The sequence below is a fragment of the Pieris rapae genome, chromosome 15 (assembly GCF_905147795.1).
Source record: "Pieris rapae chromosome 15, ilPieRapa1.1, whole genome shotgun sequence".
Classification (NCBI taxonomy): Eukaryota; Metazoa; Arthropoda; class Insecta; order Lepidoptera; family Pieridae; genus Pieris; species Pieris rapae.
Window position 1 is genome coordinate 6,812,629 of NC_059523.1, and position 16,748 is coordinate 6,829,376.

At 34.1% G+C, this 16,748-nt stretch overlaps 1 protein-coding gene across 5 annotated transcripts in view; it reads left to right on the forward strand.

The window, feature by feature from the left end:
• Positions 1-13,781, forward strand: part of LOC110996742 — a 72,048-nt gene extending 58,267 nt beyond the window's left edge. For 2 of the 5 annotated variants that reach the window (XM_022264563.2, XM_022264564.2), the window contains exons 2-6: positions 5,643-5,771; positions 6,446-7,138; positions 8,474-8,572; positions 9,219-9,584; positions 12,605-13,781. In XM_022264563.2, coding sequence (XP_022120255.2) covers positions 5,643-5,771; positions 6,446-7,138; positions 8,474-8,572; positions 9,219-9,584; positions 12,605-12,994 — 1,677 coding nt within the window. In that variant the 3' untranslated portion in view covers positions 12,995-13,781. Of the gene's footprint in view, positions 1-5,642; positions 5,772-6,445; positions 7,139-8,473; positions 8,573-9,218; positions 9,716-10,465; positions 10,495-12,604 lie in introns of all 5 variants that reach the window. The other 3 variants (XR_002600300.2, XM_022264566.2, XR_002600299.2) reach the window with 3 other exon arrangements.
• The last annotated feature ends 2,967 nt before the right edge of the window (positions 13,782-16,748 follow it).

The window sequence follows — 16,748 nt, forward strand, 5'->3', positions numbered from 1 at the left end:
GTTGCCAGTTATTTTAAACAGTAAATTTTAATAAGTGCGACATTTGCGATGCAAATGTTCATTTTTACAATACAATATAGTATTTACTATTGAGAAACAAAATGAATGATTAGATTTTCATTATTCCTCCATAGTTTTAGTTCCGGTCAAATCGCCACTATCGCTTATGACTACGTCAAAGCTTCTTGAATGGAGCCTCGTTCTCAATACCCAATACCTTTCCTTTTGCGTCTTTTCGCACTTATCTATGTATTTGTGTCATTGATGTTATCACGTATATTGAGATGACACATGTCCTTATAATATTGATAAAATAAAGATCTTTGTTTCCGTTCATATAAGTATGTTCTTATCAATTACTCATACTGCCAAATTCCATTATATTCATCAAAATAATATTTTTATAAAAATTTACTTTCTTACGTAAGTACTCCATAGTCGTTATTTAATTGTCTCCTATGGTGTATTAGGTATTTATAACGACACATCTATATAATGGTGCACCCTGCTACGTAGTTAATCATTTAGTTAGTATTTTAACTTCCCTTTGGATTTCTGATAGACATTTGAAATATTCCATGACGTCAGATTTGTATATTAATATGAGCCGTAATTTTTAAGGTTTGAAAGCAGTTATTTTCTAGTTTCTATATTTAAAATTCGAACACATTACAACAGATGTTCAATGCATATTCTAGAATGCTATTTACCATCAATGTCGTTCACGAAGCATATCTAAATGGACATTACGAAAGTATCATTAGCCATTTGGAATTTCTACGTGCGTTTACGTGTTGCGTCTCAGTGAAAAACAATTGACGGTAGTTCCGTTTTGTTATGTGATTGTGGGCCTTTATGTGTTACCGCAGAGTGTGTAACTATTACATTAGAGAGTTTAACATTGTAGTAAGGAAATGTATGCATTACAAACATTAGAATAATGTTTTCCCTATTATTAGTACCTACTAGTATCATGAAGATTTTATGTCTGAAACGATTTTACTATTAGACCAATATAAGTTTACATTAATTAGGCTATATTATAATTTTTAAATAATCAAATATATAAAAAAGAGTTTTCGAAGCAGCACCAAGTTGTTTTCGTACGATTTCCAAATATTCATTGAAGACGTCAAGCGTTCTACTAATATTTCATTTTAGTATTTGCTTGGATCTTCCATCTATCGCCTACATCGATATCGATTGACTTCCGTTAATTCGGTTTAAATTCAACAAAGACTATTGAATTGTTAGATACGGTAAAACTTACAAATCAATAATGTGTCTTTTACAATTGAAGATAATATTTTTCTTAATCTTGATTTTTGAGCTTCGAAGGAGACACCACATACCATATGCGTTTTGTTGTGGTTTTGTGACGTCATAGGGAAAAGTGACTTACCGAAACGGGTTAGCGTGGTATTGTGTGAATACACGATAGAATATTGTTTTATATTTTAATATAATATATTTCGATGGATAAGTATAAGATTCATTCGTAATCTATTACGTATATATTTGGAATAATTAATATTAAATCATAAAGATAAATCAATATAGTCTATATATAACCTTTATTACTTCTACAGCTTAACAATATTTCTTTTCATATTTTGGAATTCTTTAAAACAATTATTTAATTTGGGATAATCTTTAGCTTATACAATTAAATATTTTCTTTCTTCAGTATTTTTGAGTTTATCGTGACAAATATCCATATATTATTTTTGTCGCTTTGAGTGTATTTGGGTTGGGCTTTTATCACATTATTTCACAACCAAAAATATAAAAACACTCGAAAACAAAGCCTATTATCAGATGTGACAAGGTTGTTATCAGCACTTGATACCTGCGACATTTTGTTTTGACTATCAATGATAACAATGAAATTCGTATTTCAGCATATGCAATTAATCATTATTAGCTGTGGTTTTCCATCTACAGCCTCTCATATTAACTTCGTACGTAGCTTCTTAATATAATCCACATTTAATGCGTCCAATTAAGTCAGGCAAGATCAATCATTTTATAATTATATTTATTGGTCTCGTCAAAGAGAAATAAATGTATTAAACGTAAATCATTTATGTTAGTTAATTTTTACGGGGTAACTTGGGGGTACTTTCAAAAAATAGCCCAAAATGATGAATATCATTTAATATGTTCTTGGAATTTTGATTTTGGAAAATATATGACAATGATGTATGTATATGTATGTTCTATACATTATCGTGAGTGTATTACAATTATTTCTTTGAGATAGTTACATAATTTTCTCGGTATTTAAAACTTATATGCATGATTTAATAAGTAAATAGTCAGTCGACTTAGGATCGGTAGTTTTCGACATGGGGTGTCTCCCAGTATAGTGTGGTCTATTTATTACGGGTATTACTGGATTAATTAATTAAAATCTACACTAATATCATACGGAGATAAAGTTTGTGAGGTTGTGAAGTGTAATCTCTGGATCTTCTTAATTAATATTTAAAATTATTTAAAGAATAGAAAGCTATAATAAATAAATAACTTGGTATCTGCCAAATACCCGAAAAATTAAAATAAATTAGAATCATTTTTGGTAAGTCGAATTTGAAAAGTAACTCGGAGAATAAATGGTAGAATGAAAACGCTTCTTACGCACGCTGCCTTTACAATAAGAAATATATAATTGTTAATATATATAAGTGAAAAAACTTATGCACTAGAGAATGATTCCTAAGAAAGGTTTAGATATATAAACGTAAGTTTTTAAGGTTTACGGGTAACGTCCAAGACAAGCTAAGCTAGGGCGGGTCGCTAGTTCTTAATAATAGTATTAACGGATTTTTCTTTAGCATTACAAAACCATACAATTTAACGTAGCTGACAGTTGAATGTAATATATATTTCAGTCACTTAGTGAATTAGAGAAACAATTATTTTGTTGGCAGAAACGCAAAAGTCATTTCTTAAGTCAATTAACACTAATGTATCCTGTTGATTACAAAAATAAGTTTTTAAGTAAATCAGCTATTAAACATAATCAGCAAGTTAGATATTTCGTATGATTACTTCATAAATGATTGTAGCTAATAACAGAGTGATTTAGAATTGAAAGCGAAACGGCAATTTAGAATTAACATAATCGTATGGATTTAGCTAGACTAGAAGCTTTCAATACATATTTTAATAGTGACAGCCCCCTCGCATAGCTTACCGAGTCATTAATAATTGCGCAATACCCATAGAGAATAAACAATTGTTAAATTATAGTTAATAAAATAGATATTGGTATTATTAATAACGAAAGCCCGTTTAGTTTCGAATGTTTACAAATATAAAAAACATTTTTTTTTGCTATCCTAATATCCTAGGTTCCTTAACTACCGTTGCTCTTAACCCCTTCAGGGGTCCTCTAGCTTAGCCCCTGACTTTCTTTCTGACGGTTCTGTTTATTCTATTCACCTTTTTTGGAGTACCCTAAAATAATGATTAATCTACATCCAATGTTGTTGTTCGGTAAAGTCATTTAAAATTAGTTAAGTCACGTCTACACGATTCGCAAGTAAGTGCCTTTTCAAAATGGTTACCACGTTAATGATTTCCACTCACACTGCTAATTTGTGCTGCTCTCGTACTTAACTACGAGCTAAATCGACGTTCAACAGCAATTACAATTGAAAACACAACCGTCAATCGAATCACGACTTGTTTCATCAATCGTTTAAACGATTTCAATTGAAAAATAGGAGTCAATTTACGGTAATAAGAAACGCGGTCAGTTTAACGTGCAGTGAAGTTATTCAATTTTGAATTTGGAATACATTTGTTCCCAATAGAATCGATTATTAAAATTTACTTTTGAATTTGGAATACATTGTTTTCTTACGGTTTTTACAATTCTCTTGAATTATCTCTTAGGTATTTTTTATCTATGGTCACTCGGTGACAGATAATTGAAGGATTGATCGATACAAGTATTTTGTGGGATGTCAGTTAAATTGCTATGGAAATAGTGACGTCACAACCGTTAATGTTATTCCTATTCAAATTGTATTGTGTTAGTCATGTCTACTACTAAATTCATTTATACCATTGTAGTCTTATGAACAGTGTTCGAAATTTATTTATGAATAAAGAAACGTGACAGACTCCATAAATACAATATAAAACAAAAAAAATATGATTATAGAAGTGTCCTTGAATTGTTTGACAGATAAGACTATTTAAATAATAACACAGCTAAAATAAAGGGACAAACAACAATAGGCACGAAAATTAGTATTCAGCAAGCTTAGAGTACTTACAAGATGAAACAATTACAACAAATATTTAAAAGGCATTTGAAAGCAGTAGGGGAGCACGAAAACATATAAATTGAAAAAGTGAGTTTTATAAGAATGACACATTCTATGAAATGGATGTTAAAAGAATCAAACTATGAACTTATTATTTTATGGAGTTAATTAAACATTCTACGCGCTTTTGTTTAATTAGTGGTTTCGTCGCCAGTCTTTGAGGGAGGAGTACATTGTAACTTTGAATAGTTTGAGTTCGTATCTCTCAGGGAAGATCCCCACCAAGAGTTCGATTCGATATACACACACACACACACACACATATATATTATTTTAACTTTTTCAAAGAATTTGAAAATATCTTCTATATTAATTTTAAAAAGAAACTTATTGATCACTGAGTGACGCATAAAGTAAATTTTATAGCTTGGCCCGGTGTTTGGTTTTCCCAAGTCAATCCTTTTGTACTGGTAATTTTATACTCTGAAATAAAAGACAGAAGTTTTTATAGAAAATAATGAATCATTATAGTGAGACAAATTGCGGGGTTTATTATTATTGTTTTTATATCTTTACTCTAATGTGTCGTGGATTTGGTCCAGATATCATTTTTTATTTGGGAAAATTAATTGCGCATACGGCGCAACTGCTTAACGGGAGGGTTATGTGGGATTCGTGATTCAGCATACCCACTAAAACCCGGGCGCCACTCAATCAAACAATCGCCTGAGACGGGATGCGGTAACAGCAAAGCGTTATTCCACGACATGCGTTGCGGCGGTTGTGTCTGCCTCTCCACGCCCATTGTTTGTTTGTGATGATACTTGACACAGCAAGTATCCTTCATGGACCGGGCCATCTGCTTTTTATGTTAGATCGGGTCCAGTACTTGCAGGGTTGGATTGCTATCCCTTGTTTGGAACGCATGGACACCTGCATCCCCGCTGGTCCTTCCAAACTCTGCTTCACCATCCACGGTTGCCTTGTGGTATACTTGTTGATCGGTTCTCATGCTTTCATTCGTTCTCTATGGCAAAATCAGCTAAGCATTCATGAGCTTGTTACAACGTATTTAATCACTTTTTGAAAAAAAATATAAACTATTAAAAATAGATTTAAAAAATCATCAAATTTTAAGTTAGGATGATTTTACACTATTAGGACAGTAACGGAGACTAATAGCTAAGTATCCGTTGTCAAAAAGTTGTATTCCGTATGTCAAAATCCAATATGTTTACGACATTATGGACTCGGTATCTTACTCTAAGCTTTTTACCTAGTGTGGGCTTTCAAGTACCAGTACGTTATATATAAGAATAACTGTTTGTTCCCTGTAATTAATTGTTACATATTGTATTTCAGACGGGCGGTGCGGACAGCGCAAGCGGCGGGTCTGGCGGCTCGGGCATGGAGTGCATGCAGTTGCGCTCACCGCCTGGACCCTTCCACTACCTCATCTCGGAGCAAGTTAAATCTCTGGTCGCACTACAGGTTGGTCCATATTACACTTCATATTAATAAAGCTGTAGGAAAAAGATCATGATAAGCAGTGGATTAATCATCCCTCATCCCTGAGGTTGTTGGTCCCAGCTGTGCTCAAATGGACTGTCTATCTATGGCACATTTAAAACTCGCTAGGGTGAAGGAAAACGTCGGTAACTTCGATCCAAAAAGTCGACAGCATATGTCAGGCAGAGTACTACTTGCTTACTAGATTACAAATGATCACGAAAGAGATAAGGAAATCCAGAATGAGAACCTAAAAGTGGTTGTAGCATCATTGGTTTTAGTAGTTTAAAATAACTGAGATGCTTACGATCTATATACTAGGTGGTAGTGCCCGACTGTTTGACACTCCGATATTAAACATGTTGGTATACGACAAATCTAAAGACGTAGTTCAAGGCATAAAAGACTCCGGTTTATTGTGACCATAATGTTATCAGATATTGCAATCTAATCTTGACATCAACATCACTGTATTCAGTGTCATGTTGTCCTATTGTACATACATTTCTAGAAATTGTATTACGTATGCACGGACGCAATCTTTCTATGCATAGTAAAGCAACATATTTCCATCGACGTTTATACTGCATACTATATACATACATACATATATATATATTGGGCCATTATTTAGATGTTTAACTTAAAATTTTCAGGAACTCCAGAATGAGGTCGGCGCTCTACTTGAATTCCGCGACCTCGTCATCGAGACGTTTCCCAACTTACGCTCGAAAATGGCGCCTTCTACGCCGGCCAGTGGCACCCGGCGAGATTGGGAGCCTGGCGTCCGCGTACGACGCAAACTTGCGGCTGGCAGCAGCGATTCAACCCGCGCCAAACCCCAACCGTCCGTGCAGGATTCCGGCTTCAGCACCGAGACCTCTTGTAGCAAAGACGCCCATTCGTCAGCTTCAGCGCCATCCGCATCGCGTTCTCGCCCCGTCGAAGACGAATTATGGGCGCTGCTTGACGTCATCCAACGCAAGGGATCCCGGCTGCGAGATGAGGCGGAATTACTTAGAGGGGAACTCGATGAGAGACAGTCGGATACGGCGGAAGAGTCGTTTGCCCGTCACTTGTCACATGGATGTGCGGATGCTGATGTTGTGAGACTCAGGAGTGAGAGAGATGCACTGTTGGCTCGCGCCGCTCAGCTCGAAGCATTAGCGGCGACCAGTCCTCCTCCGGCACTCAGCACACCGTTAGGAAGACTCGACACTACGTTAGAGACTCCACATAGACCTCCTAGAGTCTCTAACACGGACAAAAAGAAGTTCACGGCGATTCTCCAAGAGAGTAATCCTGTCGAACTGAGAAGACAACTACTATGCTCTATCGTACAGAATCAGGTGAGAGATGGGTTTCTATTCGTTGGTATTTTTAAACTGATGCTGTGTCATTTGTTACGAGTGTAATTGAGAGTGAATTTTAATAGACATTATGTAACTAGTGTACATTATCAATCGCTAAGTCAACGTAATAGACGCAATTGCATAGACTCATGATGACAAGTCGAAATTTCATATAGTCATTATGTATATGATCAATGTTTGCACTGCGTTTTCTAATATGAATTACAAGTTGCAGTAGAAACTTTCTCTTGTGACACGAAAATTTCATATAATTCATTTGTTTCTATAATTCCCATAGAAATTTACGCAATGTTCAAAAAAAAGGTGTAACAATTGTCAACGACCGCTCCTAATTGCATTTCTAGTGAGGTAACAGTACGTGCGGGTGATAGGGCTGTTATGCATTTAACACAAATCTTTGTTTATTTTGATATTTTTATATTTATTGCTCACTTAAGCTTATCAACACGATAGTAGATTTCTTTGTCTAGAATTTATCATGTTTATATTCGTAATCTGACTAAAACTGTAATTGCAGTGTTATTGATATCCCAGTTTTATGTGCACAGAGTCAAAATACATATATGTACTTATAACTGGAAAATCATAATCTATTTTGGCTGTTGTCTATGACCAAATTTTCGATGATCTAGATAAAATTGATTATCTGTACCGACAGTTATCTTATTAAATCACTATAACATTGTTAACTGTCAAACGTAAGACATCTATAGAGTGTGACATTTGACACCTTGCAAGGAGTCAGCCCTGGTCCGTTTTGCTAACGAGGTGACGATGACGTAATCTGCTTTCGGCAAAATTATGCGGAACAGTGGAATTAATGGACCGCGGTGGGACTTAGTCAAGCATCACCATTAGCACGATGTACACAACTTCGATTCACCTTTAATGACAGCCTAATGTCATAAATTCTGTTGTCTTTGGAGAGGTTTTATAGTTATACTACTCGGGATATTCCAAACACTGTCTCTGAACTTTTGGTGTCACTTGTATTTTCGACGTTTCAAAAGGATTACTTACTTCCAATTCTATAAATGTCTGTAATTTTTGACAATATTTATTACATTTTAAAGTTGATAGTATGGTATGCTCCACGTTTTTTACTATATATGTATACAGCTATCCTGACTTTTGACATCTATCAAGGCTTAAAACCCAGTAAGCGTAGTAATATATTTTATATATTTTTTTACTATTTAAATATATTTTGGATTTATGTTATCCTGAAATAGGTTTTTACATATTATGCTAATATAAGTAAGTAAATATGAATTATTTTGGTGTCTAATTTATACTTTGGTGATATTTCAGGTGTACAGTGATCAGCTAAAGCGAGCGGCCGAACAGCGTTCGATGCTATTGGAAAAGCTCGAAAGGGCGACTGAGCAGAACGAAGATTTGAAATTTAGGGTAAGACAATATATTTAAAACACAGAGTCATCAACATCTGCTCATAGTCCTGCTTACTGATTTTAAGATAAAAAAAAAACATATAGAGTCTAAATGTGGAAAATGTGGAATTTAAATTGTATTTAGGCAATAAATTCGTTGGTACGTTTGAATCACATTGAGTTACAAAACATTTTTTAAAATTGTGGATTGAAAATGTACCTAATTGCAGCACGGACCTATCTCTTCTAACCCCTTCAAATATTTAAATAAAACATATTATATTGTATTTCAAAACACTTCTTGAATATTTATAAACAAAGGCTGTGACGTCGAACCCCGTTCATTAAATAATCGTAACGTCATCAACGCAGGTACAATAAATGACGCGTCATTCAGTGATAAATTTATCGATAACTGGATAGGGTAAGCCACGCTCAAATTCCGATCTCAATCACTAATTATATCGATAAAAGTTTTTGTTCACTTTTACGCTTGTAATTAATTGCCGTTTCATTTTCACTTTTATCTGCTTTGACATTATCAATTCATTGGTTATTAAAGGCTGGCTGTATTAAAGGCTGTTACACAATATATAATACAATGCATTTTGGATTTTGCAAGCTTCGGATATAGAACCCAGCTTAAACGTCATTAAATATTTCAGCTGGAAGAGAAAAGTGTAGAGCTGGACAGCGTAAAATCTAAACTTCAGAAGAATAGTAGCGAGAGTCTAGAACGTCGCGATCACAATAGCATGCGCGACATGGAGCCTCTGAACATGCCCGATGAGGCCAAAATATCTGAGACGCCGCGCCGCAAGCCTAGCAAGATCCCCCTCCACACTGCTCACAAGGGGGCAGCGCCGCGGCCCCCCCTGCCCCCGGGCCCCCCGCGGCCATCCTCGGCCCACAGCAGCCGATCGGCGAGATCGACCACCTCAGCCCGCAGCCGGACCTCAAGGGACACATCGACGGTCAGCCGAAAGGAACACAAGTCCGCCGTTCCCGTCCGACGCGCGCCGGACAACAAGGTTCGGCAATTCTGGAACAACTGGTTCCCCTTCACCGATCGAAACTAACAGTGCCCTCTAGTGCTAATACCCGTGTGATTGCACCCGTGATATAACGGTAACGGTCGCCGCGACATGCCATTATGTCGATCGTAAGTTTTCTTTTCATTTTGATTTTTTTTTTCTGTGCTGGAAAGGTGGTTTTGTCGGTAATTTTTCACTGTACCAACAAGGGTAAACAACTATGTTACCTTGGTGCCTTCATGAATATTCAATTAGGGAGCGTTCAAATATTACGTTACGCAATTTTTGGAGATTCTTAATTTACCCCCTCCCCATGTAACGCGCCGTAACGTTTTTCTGTTTACCATTGAACCTGATTACCATTAATGTGGTCTTATGTATGGGAAAGTTAATTATAATATTAACAATAACCCAGAATTCAATCCCCTCCCCGCATGGTAACGTTTTACCCCAAACAAGGGTCCTCCCCAAAAATTCGTTACGTTGTACTTGAACGCTCCCTTACTTAAAACAAAGTCGGGACTATTTTGATATCATATAATAGGTATGTAGAATCATAGGGCAAAGCAAAATCACCTTTGACCACACTGATGTAGTTATAGTAGCTCCGATCATAAGTAGAATAAAGCATGGTACTAACGAAATTAACTTTCATTCTCATACTCTCCATTGTTCTAACTTTCATGAGGTAAGTATGGTCTTTTGTTTAAAATTGTGTTTTAATTTTATGATAAAAGTGTTTAAAATTAAATTAATAATTTATTCTGAGATTGATAATTTGTTCTGAGATTGATAATTTGTTCCGAGATTGATAATTTGTTCTGAAATGATAATTTAAATGTTTTTTGAAAATATTATTTAATTTATTTTATTTGCAGTGTCTCCCTCTGTGCAACAGCTTTAAGTGGTATGGGTCTAGTACATTGTTTTTTTAATATACTATTTGTATACTTTGCTTGCTTTACATCCTCGCTTTTTGTTAAACTAACAATTTTCACAGTATGTAATGAAAATCTTTTTAGTACAATTTATATATCAATTCTCACTCTTCATATCCTCTTTTTCTGTCATATTGTGTTAATCCTGTGATGAAAACAGACAGCACATTAATATAACACTCATTCTATATATATTTTCCATTGGTTTTTAACACATACTGTGTGAATACTAAAAAATTTATAAAAATATTTAAGCTTGAATTTTAACCAATTTTTTATGTACCTTTAATTACACTTTAGATATTACATTTATTTCGTACATTATTTAAACATATAAATTTGAAACTGCACATAAATATCATCTCATTTCACTATGCTTATACATAGTTTTATTATTATATATTTATTTATATTGACATAGTGGCATATCGGCTACTAACCAAGTCACTTGGAACACTTGGCTGATGCACTGTTGGATAAAAATATTCCCTTTCTTCATACATAATTTGACTTTTTAATAAACTACCCATTTCCCCGTAAAATTCTCAGAAGATCGGTGCCCGTACTCTATAACTCAATAATGAAGTTAATATAGCTGTTTTGGCCTATTGGTTTGACCCTGCGAATTTCATCCCAGAGGTCGTAGGTTCATCCCCAGCACCAATGGTTTCCTTTTCTGTATACTCGCTCGTTAGGAAGGAAAACCGGCAGACACGGAAGGCTATTAGAAAAGAAAGAAATGATCACGAAAGAGATACAGAAATCTGAGGTCTTAAAGGATGTAGTGCCACTGGTGTTTTAAAGTTTGGAATTAGATATGTTCAATATTGTCTTGGATTTATACAAACAAAATAAACAATAATTCGAGCGTTTTGTGCGACCCGCAGGCTCCCCCTATTATATAAAAAAAATACATAACTGGAAACTACGAATCTGAATCTGAATTATTATTAGTTTCATTATTGAGAGTCACAGAGTACGGCCACAGGATAGTGAGAATTTAAAATGAATGATGCAAGACAATAAGAAATGTTGCGTTCTATTGTGATTGGTCAAACAGATGTAACGTGACGCATCATGTTGCGTCATCACATCGTCATCGTCTCTTTATTTGATAACTCGCAGTACATTTTGATGCGTTTTATAAATCATATTATCTTTTTTAAGGCTAATAGACATGGGATACAATCCGCCTTCTTCCGTTAACCAATCACAATTAAGCGACGTCGGTTTTACATTCTCAACTAAGTCAAAATTATATTTTTTTTTATGAGTAAGACCATAATATATTTGTTATATGTTGGGTTTTTACAGTGCTTTAATTAATTCCTCTCTACGGAATCAACAGTCAATTGCGTCTGTACGCAATTATATAATATGTACCACGCCCACTAGGTAGACGTAAAATGTCACTTGAGTCTTGTCACATAACACAGCTTAAAAATCGGAATTTCTCACGTTTTGCACAGATAGTTGTGTTGTATTAGTGTTCTTGGAAGAATTAACACGGCATGTGTGTGAGTGATGTGTTTTAACATATTTGTACTATATTTAATCATGTTTCATCAAAAACCGGTGAACCGATTCAATTACATATATAATCCCAGGGTTTTAAGAAATGTTTATTGTATACTTATTATTTATCTGAATTATTTTATACAGTGTGTCTCATATATTTACAAGTGATAACGAAATACTATTTGTTATAAGTCTATGAGGGTTAATATAATATTTGACACGTTTAACGAACTTTAACATAACTAATTCGAACTAACACGACTATCACTACTGTTAAAGGTTTTGTAATATTTATTTATTAAGGTAATCGTTAAAATACTGTAATTTTAGAAGGAATTTTAAAATTTATTAAATCTTACATCGGAAACCTCGATTTAAAATAATCATTCATATATAGTCTTTAATATATGTACTATGTCTCTTTTTGTTAAAACATTAATACAGTTTAACAGAAAGAGACGAAATATTTTGTGCGAAAACAGTGCGGATAGATTATTTTATAAGAGGTTTTCTAGTAATTGTTGATTTTATAAACGTAATAATACTTTAATTTTCCTACAGAAGCAAGATGTGCATGTGGAAGTGAGTAGCGAGGCCGACCGCTATCGTGATTCTATTGACGCAAAGCGGATCGAAGCTGGCACCCAATTGGTGGCCGAATATCTAGCCAGAACCGATCGCTTGGCGCCTCTATTCCCCAAATTACACACGGTAAGAACACGGCCGCTGCCAGAAAACCTTCTACAAGATTGCCGAATCGCCTACGAAACCCCACAGAACTTAGCACTAGAGCTATCGAAGAGCATCCTATACGATAATTCAGATTCGATCGACCTGAAGACTCTGAATATCAATTCCGACGCGTCACTCTGGGACGGCAAACCTCAACAGTACTTTGAAAGTATGAATGAGAATTTAAGGGAATTCGATGATGATTCACTCGCTTCCTAAGTGAGTCTAAAGTTAATAATCTGTGCAGTCATAGATTGTAATCTGTGGAATTTCGCCCATAGATATTAAAATGTTTATGGTTTTTAAATGTTTCGAATATTGATTGTGGGCGCGTGAGTGTAAGACAAAAATGCTATAATTGAACTGATTGTATTGCATTTGCTTGTTTTTTTATGAATTTTCAGCATGTTTGTACAAAAATTTCGAATTTTTCTGTATGATTTTTTTTAATGCGTTGGTGAATTCTCTGTATATAGTAATATCTGTGATAATTTCACATTATTGGTTTTTTTGAATGTGTATGGAATTAATTTAAATTTAATTAATTAAAATTTATTGTTTATTTGCCGATGTTAATAGGTGTAAGGTAAATTGTTGAATTACCAATATGAGATAATTTTGGCAATATAAGCAGTCATTCCTAAGCCTTTGGCTAGACTGTAGAGTATGTTTGAACGAGGAAGGCTGTGAAATAGCGTAAATGCTATCACTATTAGAGGTCGAATAAATTATAAGTGTATTCGTAAGCTGTCACATAAGAAAAAAATCTGTACGCCTGTAAAAACAGCTAAATTCATAAATTAAGTATAATTAAATGTTGTAGACAATTTGATTGAATTGTTCGTCATATTATGAAAATTTATTTAACATCTACAGCTATGAAACAGCTTACAGAATATCGGTGACACGGTAGCTTCGTTATCTAGCTTAACGTCCAAACGTCCATGAGTCCTTAGCGACTTTTTATTTGGCTATTTAAAGGCTATTTCTTTTTCTTTTAAAAATATCAAAAAATTCTGAATCGAATAAAAAAAATATAATAATCATTTAAAATGTTAGACAAACATTTATTATATTTTTTTTTCATTTTTTTAGTTTATTAATTAACTAGTGAAAAAGAAATAGACCTAAGCTTGTTAACATGTAGGAGACTGATTTTGTATAAAGACATGTTTACCAATAAAAACAACTCCATTAAGATGATAAATATTATTTTTATTGTAAATTGTTTTTTTTTTAATGCTGTAAGTAATATTCCATTTCTTCGACTGTATTTTATGTAAATTAAGAATTAATTTAGCGAAATTTAAGATTAAATGTACAGCTTCATGCTATGTAAATTATTAAGAAAATATATAAATTTAAGTCATTTATGATGGACTTGTGTAAAGTTGTACAGAAATCATATCATTATATACAAATTACTTAAATAAATTGTTCATATCAATGTTTGTTTTATTTCAAAATTAAACGTTACTCAGGAATATAAAGTGATTTTATGATATTGGTCTAGTAGTCGTTTTTATTTTATTACTTAGTCTGGCCATAAATACTGATACAATCAAAAATAAACAAAATATTACATTTGAATTTGGAATCTGTTAATTTTATATGATTGCTCATAGAGTTTTCTCATTTTGGCGCCAATACCTTGTATAATATTTTGCGATATTAAAATGGAGTGGGGTGATGAAGAGAACCGAATCGCTGTGATTGCCTTACACAAAGTAGGTATGGAGCCAAATGCAATTTTTAAAACTCTCCACACGCTTGGTATTAGTAAAATATTTGAGAACCATTCATAGGTACAATGAGACCTCCTCTGTTTGTGACAGAAAAAGATCTGACCTTCCATGTAGTGTTCGTACGAAAAAGGTGGTCAAAGCAGTAAGGGAAAGAATTCGAAGAAATCCTGTACGAAAGCAAAAGATTTTATCTCGGGGGGACGAAGATAACACCTAGAACCATGTCGCGTATTTTAAAAGATGACTTAGGACTTGTAGCTTATAAGAGACGTTCTGGTAATTTCTTAACTGATAATTTAAAAAGAATAGGGTGATAAAATCGAAAAAAAAACTGAAGCGGTACACAAAGAGTGGTCGCAGAAAAAATTTGTTTACGGGTGAGATTTTTTTTTATAATCGAGCAACATTTTAACAAACAAAATCACCGTATTTGTGCTCAAAGCTCTAAGGAAGCTTCCCAATAAGTCGACAGGTGCAACGTGGGCACTATCCGACTTCAGTGATGGTTTAGTGGGGTATTAGCTATGAAGGAGTGACTGAGCCATACTTTTGTGAAAAAGGTATCAAAACTTCGGCACAAGTGTATCAAGATACCATTCTTGAGAAGGTAGTGAAGCCCCTTAATAACACCATTTTTAATAACAAAGAATGTTCTTTCCAGCAAGACTCGACACCGGGTCATAAAGCTCGGTCTACGCAGTCTTGGTTGGAAATGAACGTTTCGGACTTCATCAGGGCTGAAGACTGGCCGTCGTCTAGTCCCGATCCTTATTCGCTAGATTATGATTTATGGACAGTTTTAGAGAGTATGGCTTAAAACAATCCATACGATTGGCAGAGATGAATTTTCCCATGGAAAGAGTGCGTGCTTCTATTGATAACTGGCCTCAACGTTTAAGGATTGTATCGCAGCCAATGGAGACCACTTCGGAGACTTTTTTTTATTTATGTATTAAACTAAACACTGTAAAAGTAATAAATGTTATTTGCAATAGAAAAAAAACATATGTGCAATTCACACATGGTAGAAGTGAAACCTTCAAAAACATTTTTTTTATTATTAATCATATATAAATTAATCATTTTCCATTATCTAAATGTGTGTGTTCTTTTAAAACAGTATATTTTAATGATAAATTTTAATTTATAAGTTTAATATAAATTTTTAATTTGGGAAAAACTAAAACATCGAAAGTTTGAAATTCGATCAAATGAAAAAGCGGCAGTAAAGAGAGGCTGTATAATGCCTGCTATCTCATTTTCTCCCACGTTAAATCATATGATGAATTGATGTTTCTGTCTCTCTTTACCGCTGCATCCGGTTTGAAATCACGACGATTCGAAAGAAGTTTATCTATCTCATTTTCTCCCACGTTAAATCATATGAATTAATGTTTCTGTCTCTTTTTACTGTCGCTTTTTCGTTGCATCCGGTTTGAAATCACAACGATTCTAAAGAAGTTTCACTTCAAAAATATTTTTCTTTGTTTCAGTATTTCTGGCAAGACTAGGTATTTACAAACATTCAACACACAATAACAATGTTGACAGAAGAAAATTATAGTTTCCATGAATACGATGAAGATGTAAACTAAGAAATGGGAATCATAAATGCTCCAAAATTTAGGAATCGTAGCCCGACTTCTTGGGTTTGGTATCTGGCCAGGAAGTTGTTTTTAAATATATATATCTCGTGTCTATATATATATGTTGCCGCCAGTATCGCGCGTTTGACGCCATACAGACGCTACATTGCAATTTTTTTTAGGTTCATGAAACTGTATATGTATGTGTGTGTTTTATTACATACCGCAGGTTTTGCAAGTATATTTAATCTATCGTTCATAGTCTATCGTATCATAATATTTCCATAAAGTCAAAGCTTTTCTATGACAAACATTGTATCCAGAACATTGACACTGAACGCACACGTTGACGGATCTGTGGCTTTACTGATATGTGTGAATTGGGCTTTAATATCCGTAGTTCTGAAGTAGTATTATTGAGTTGGCGCGTTCAAAAGAATTCAGAGCATTCACTCATTATTGTTTATGCATTTATATATTCATACATTGCGAGTTACTCAATTCAACTTTACAACTTTACTAACTTGATTCATGAATGAAATGTTAACATTTCATTCATGAATCAAATAGGTAGATTATAACGCCACCTCATATAGTTCTTAATTGAATTTTGATGAACATTGTGTTTTCAGTAAAGTTTAG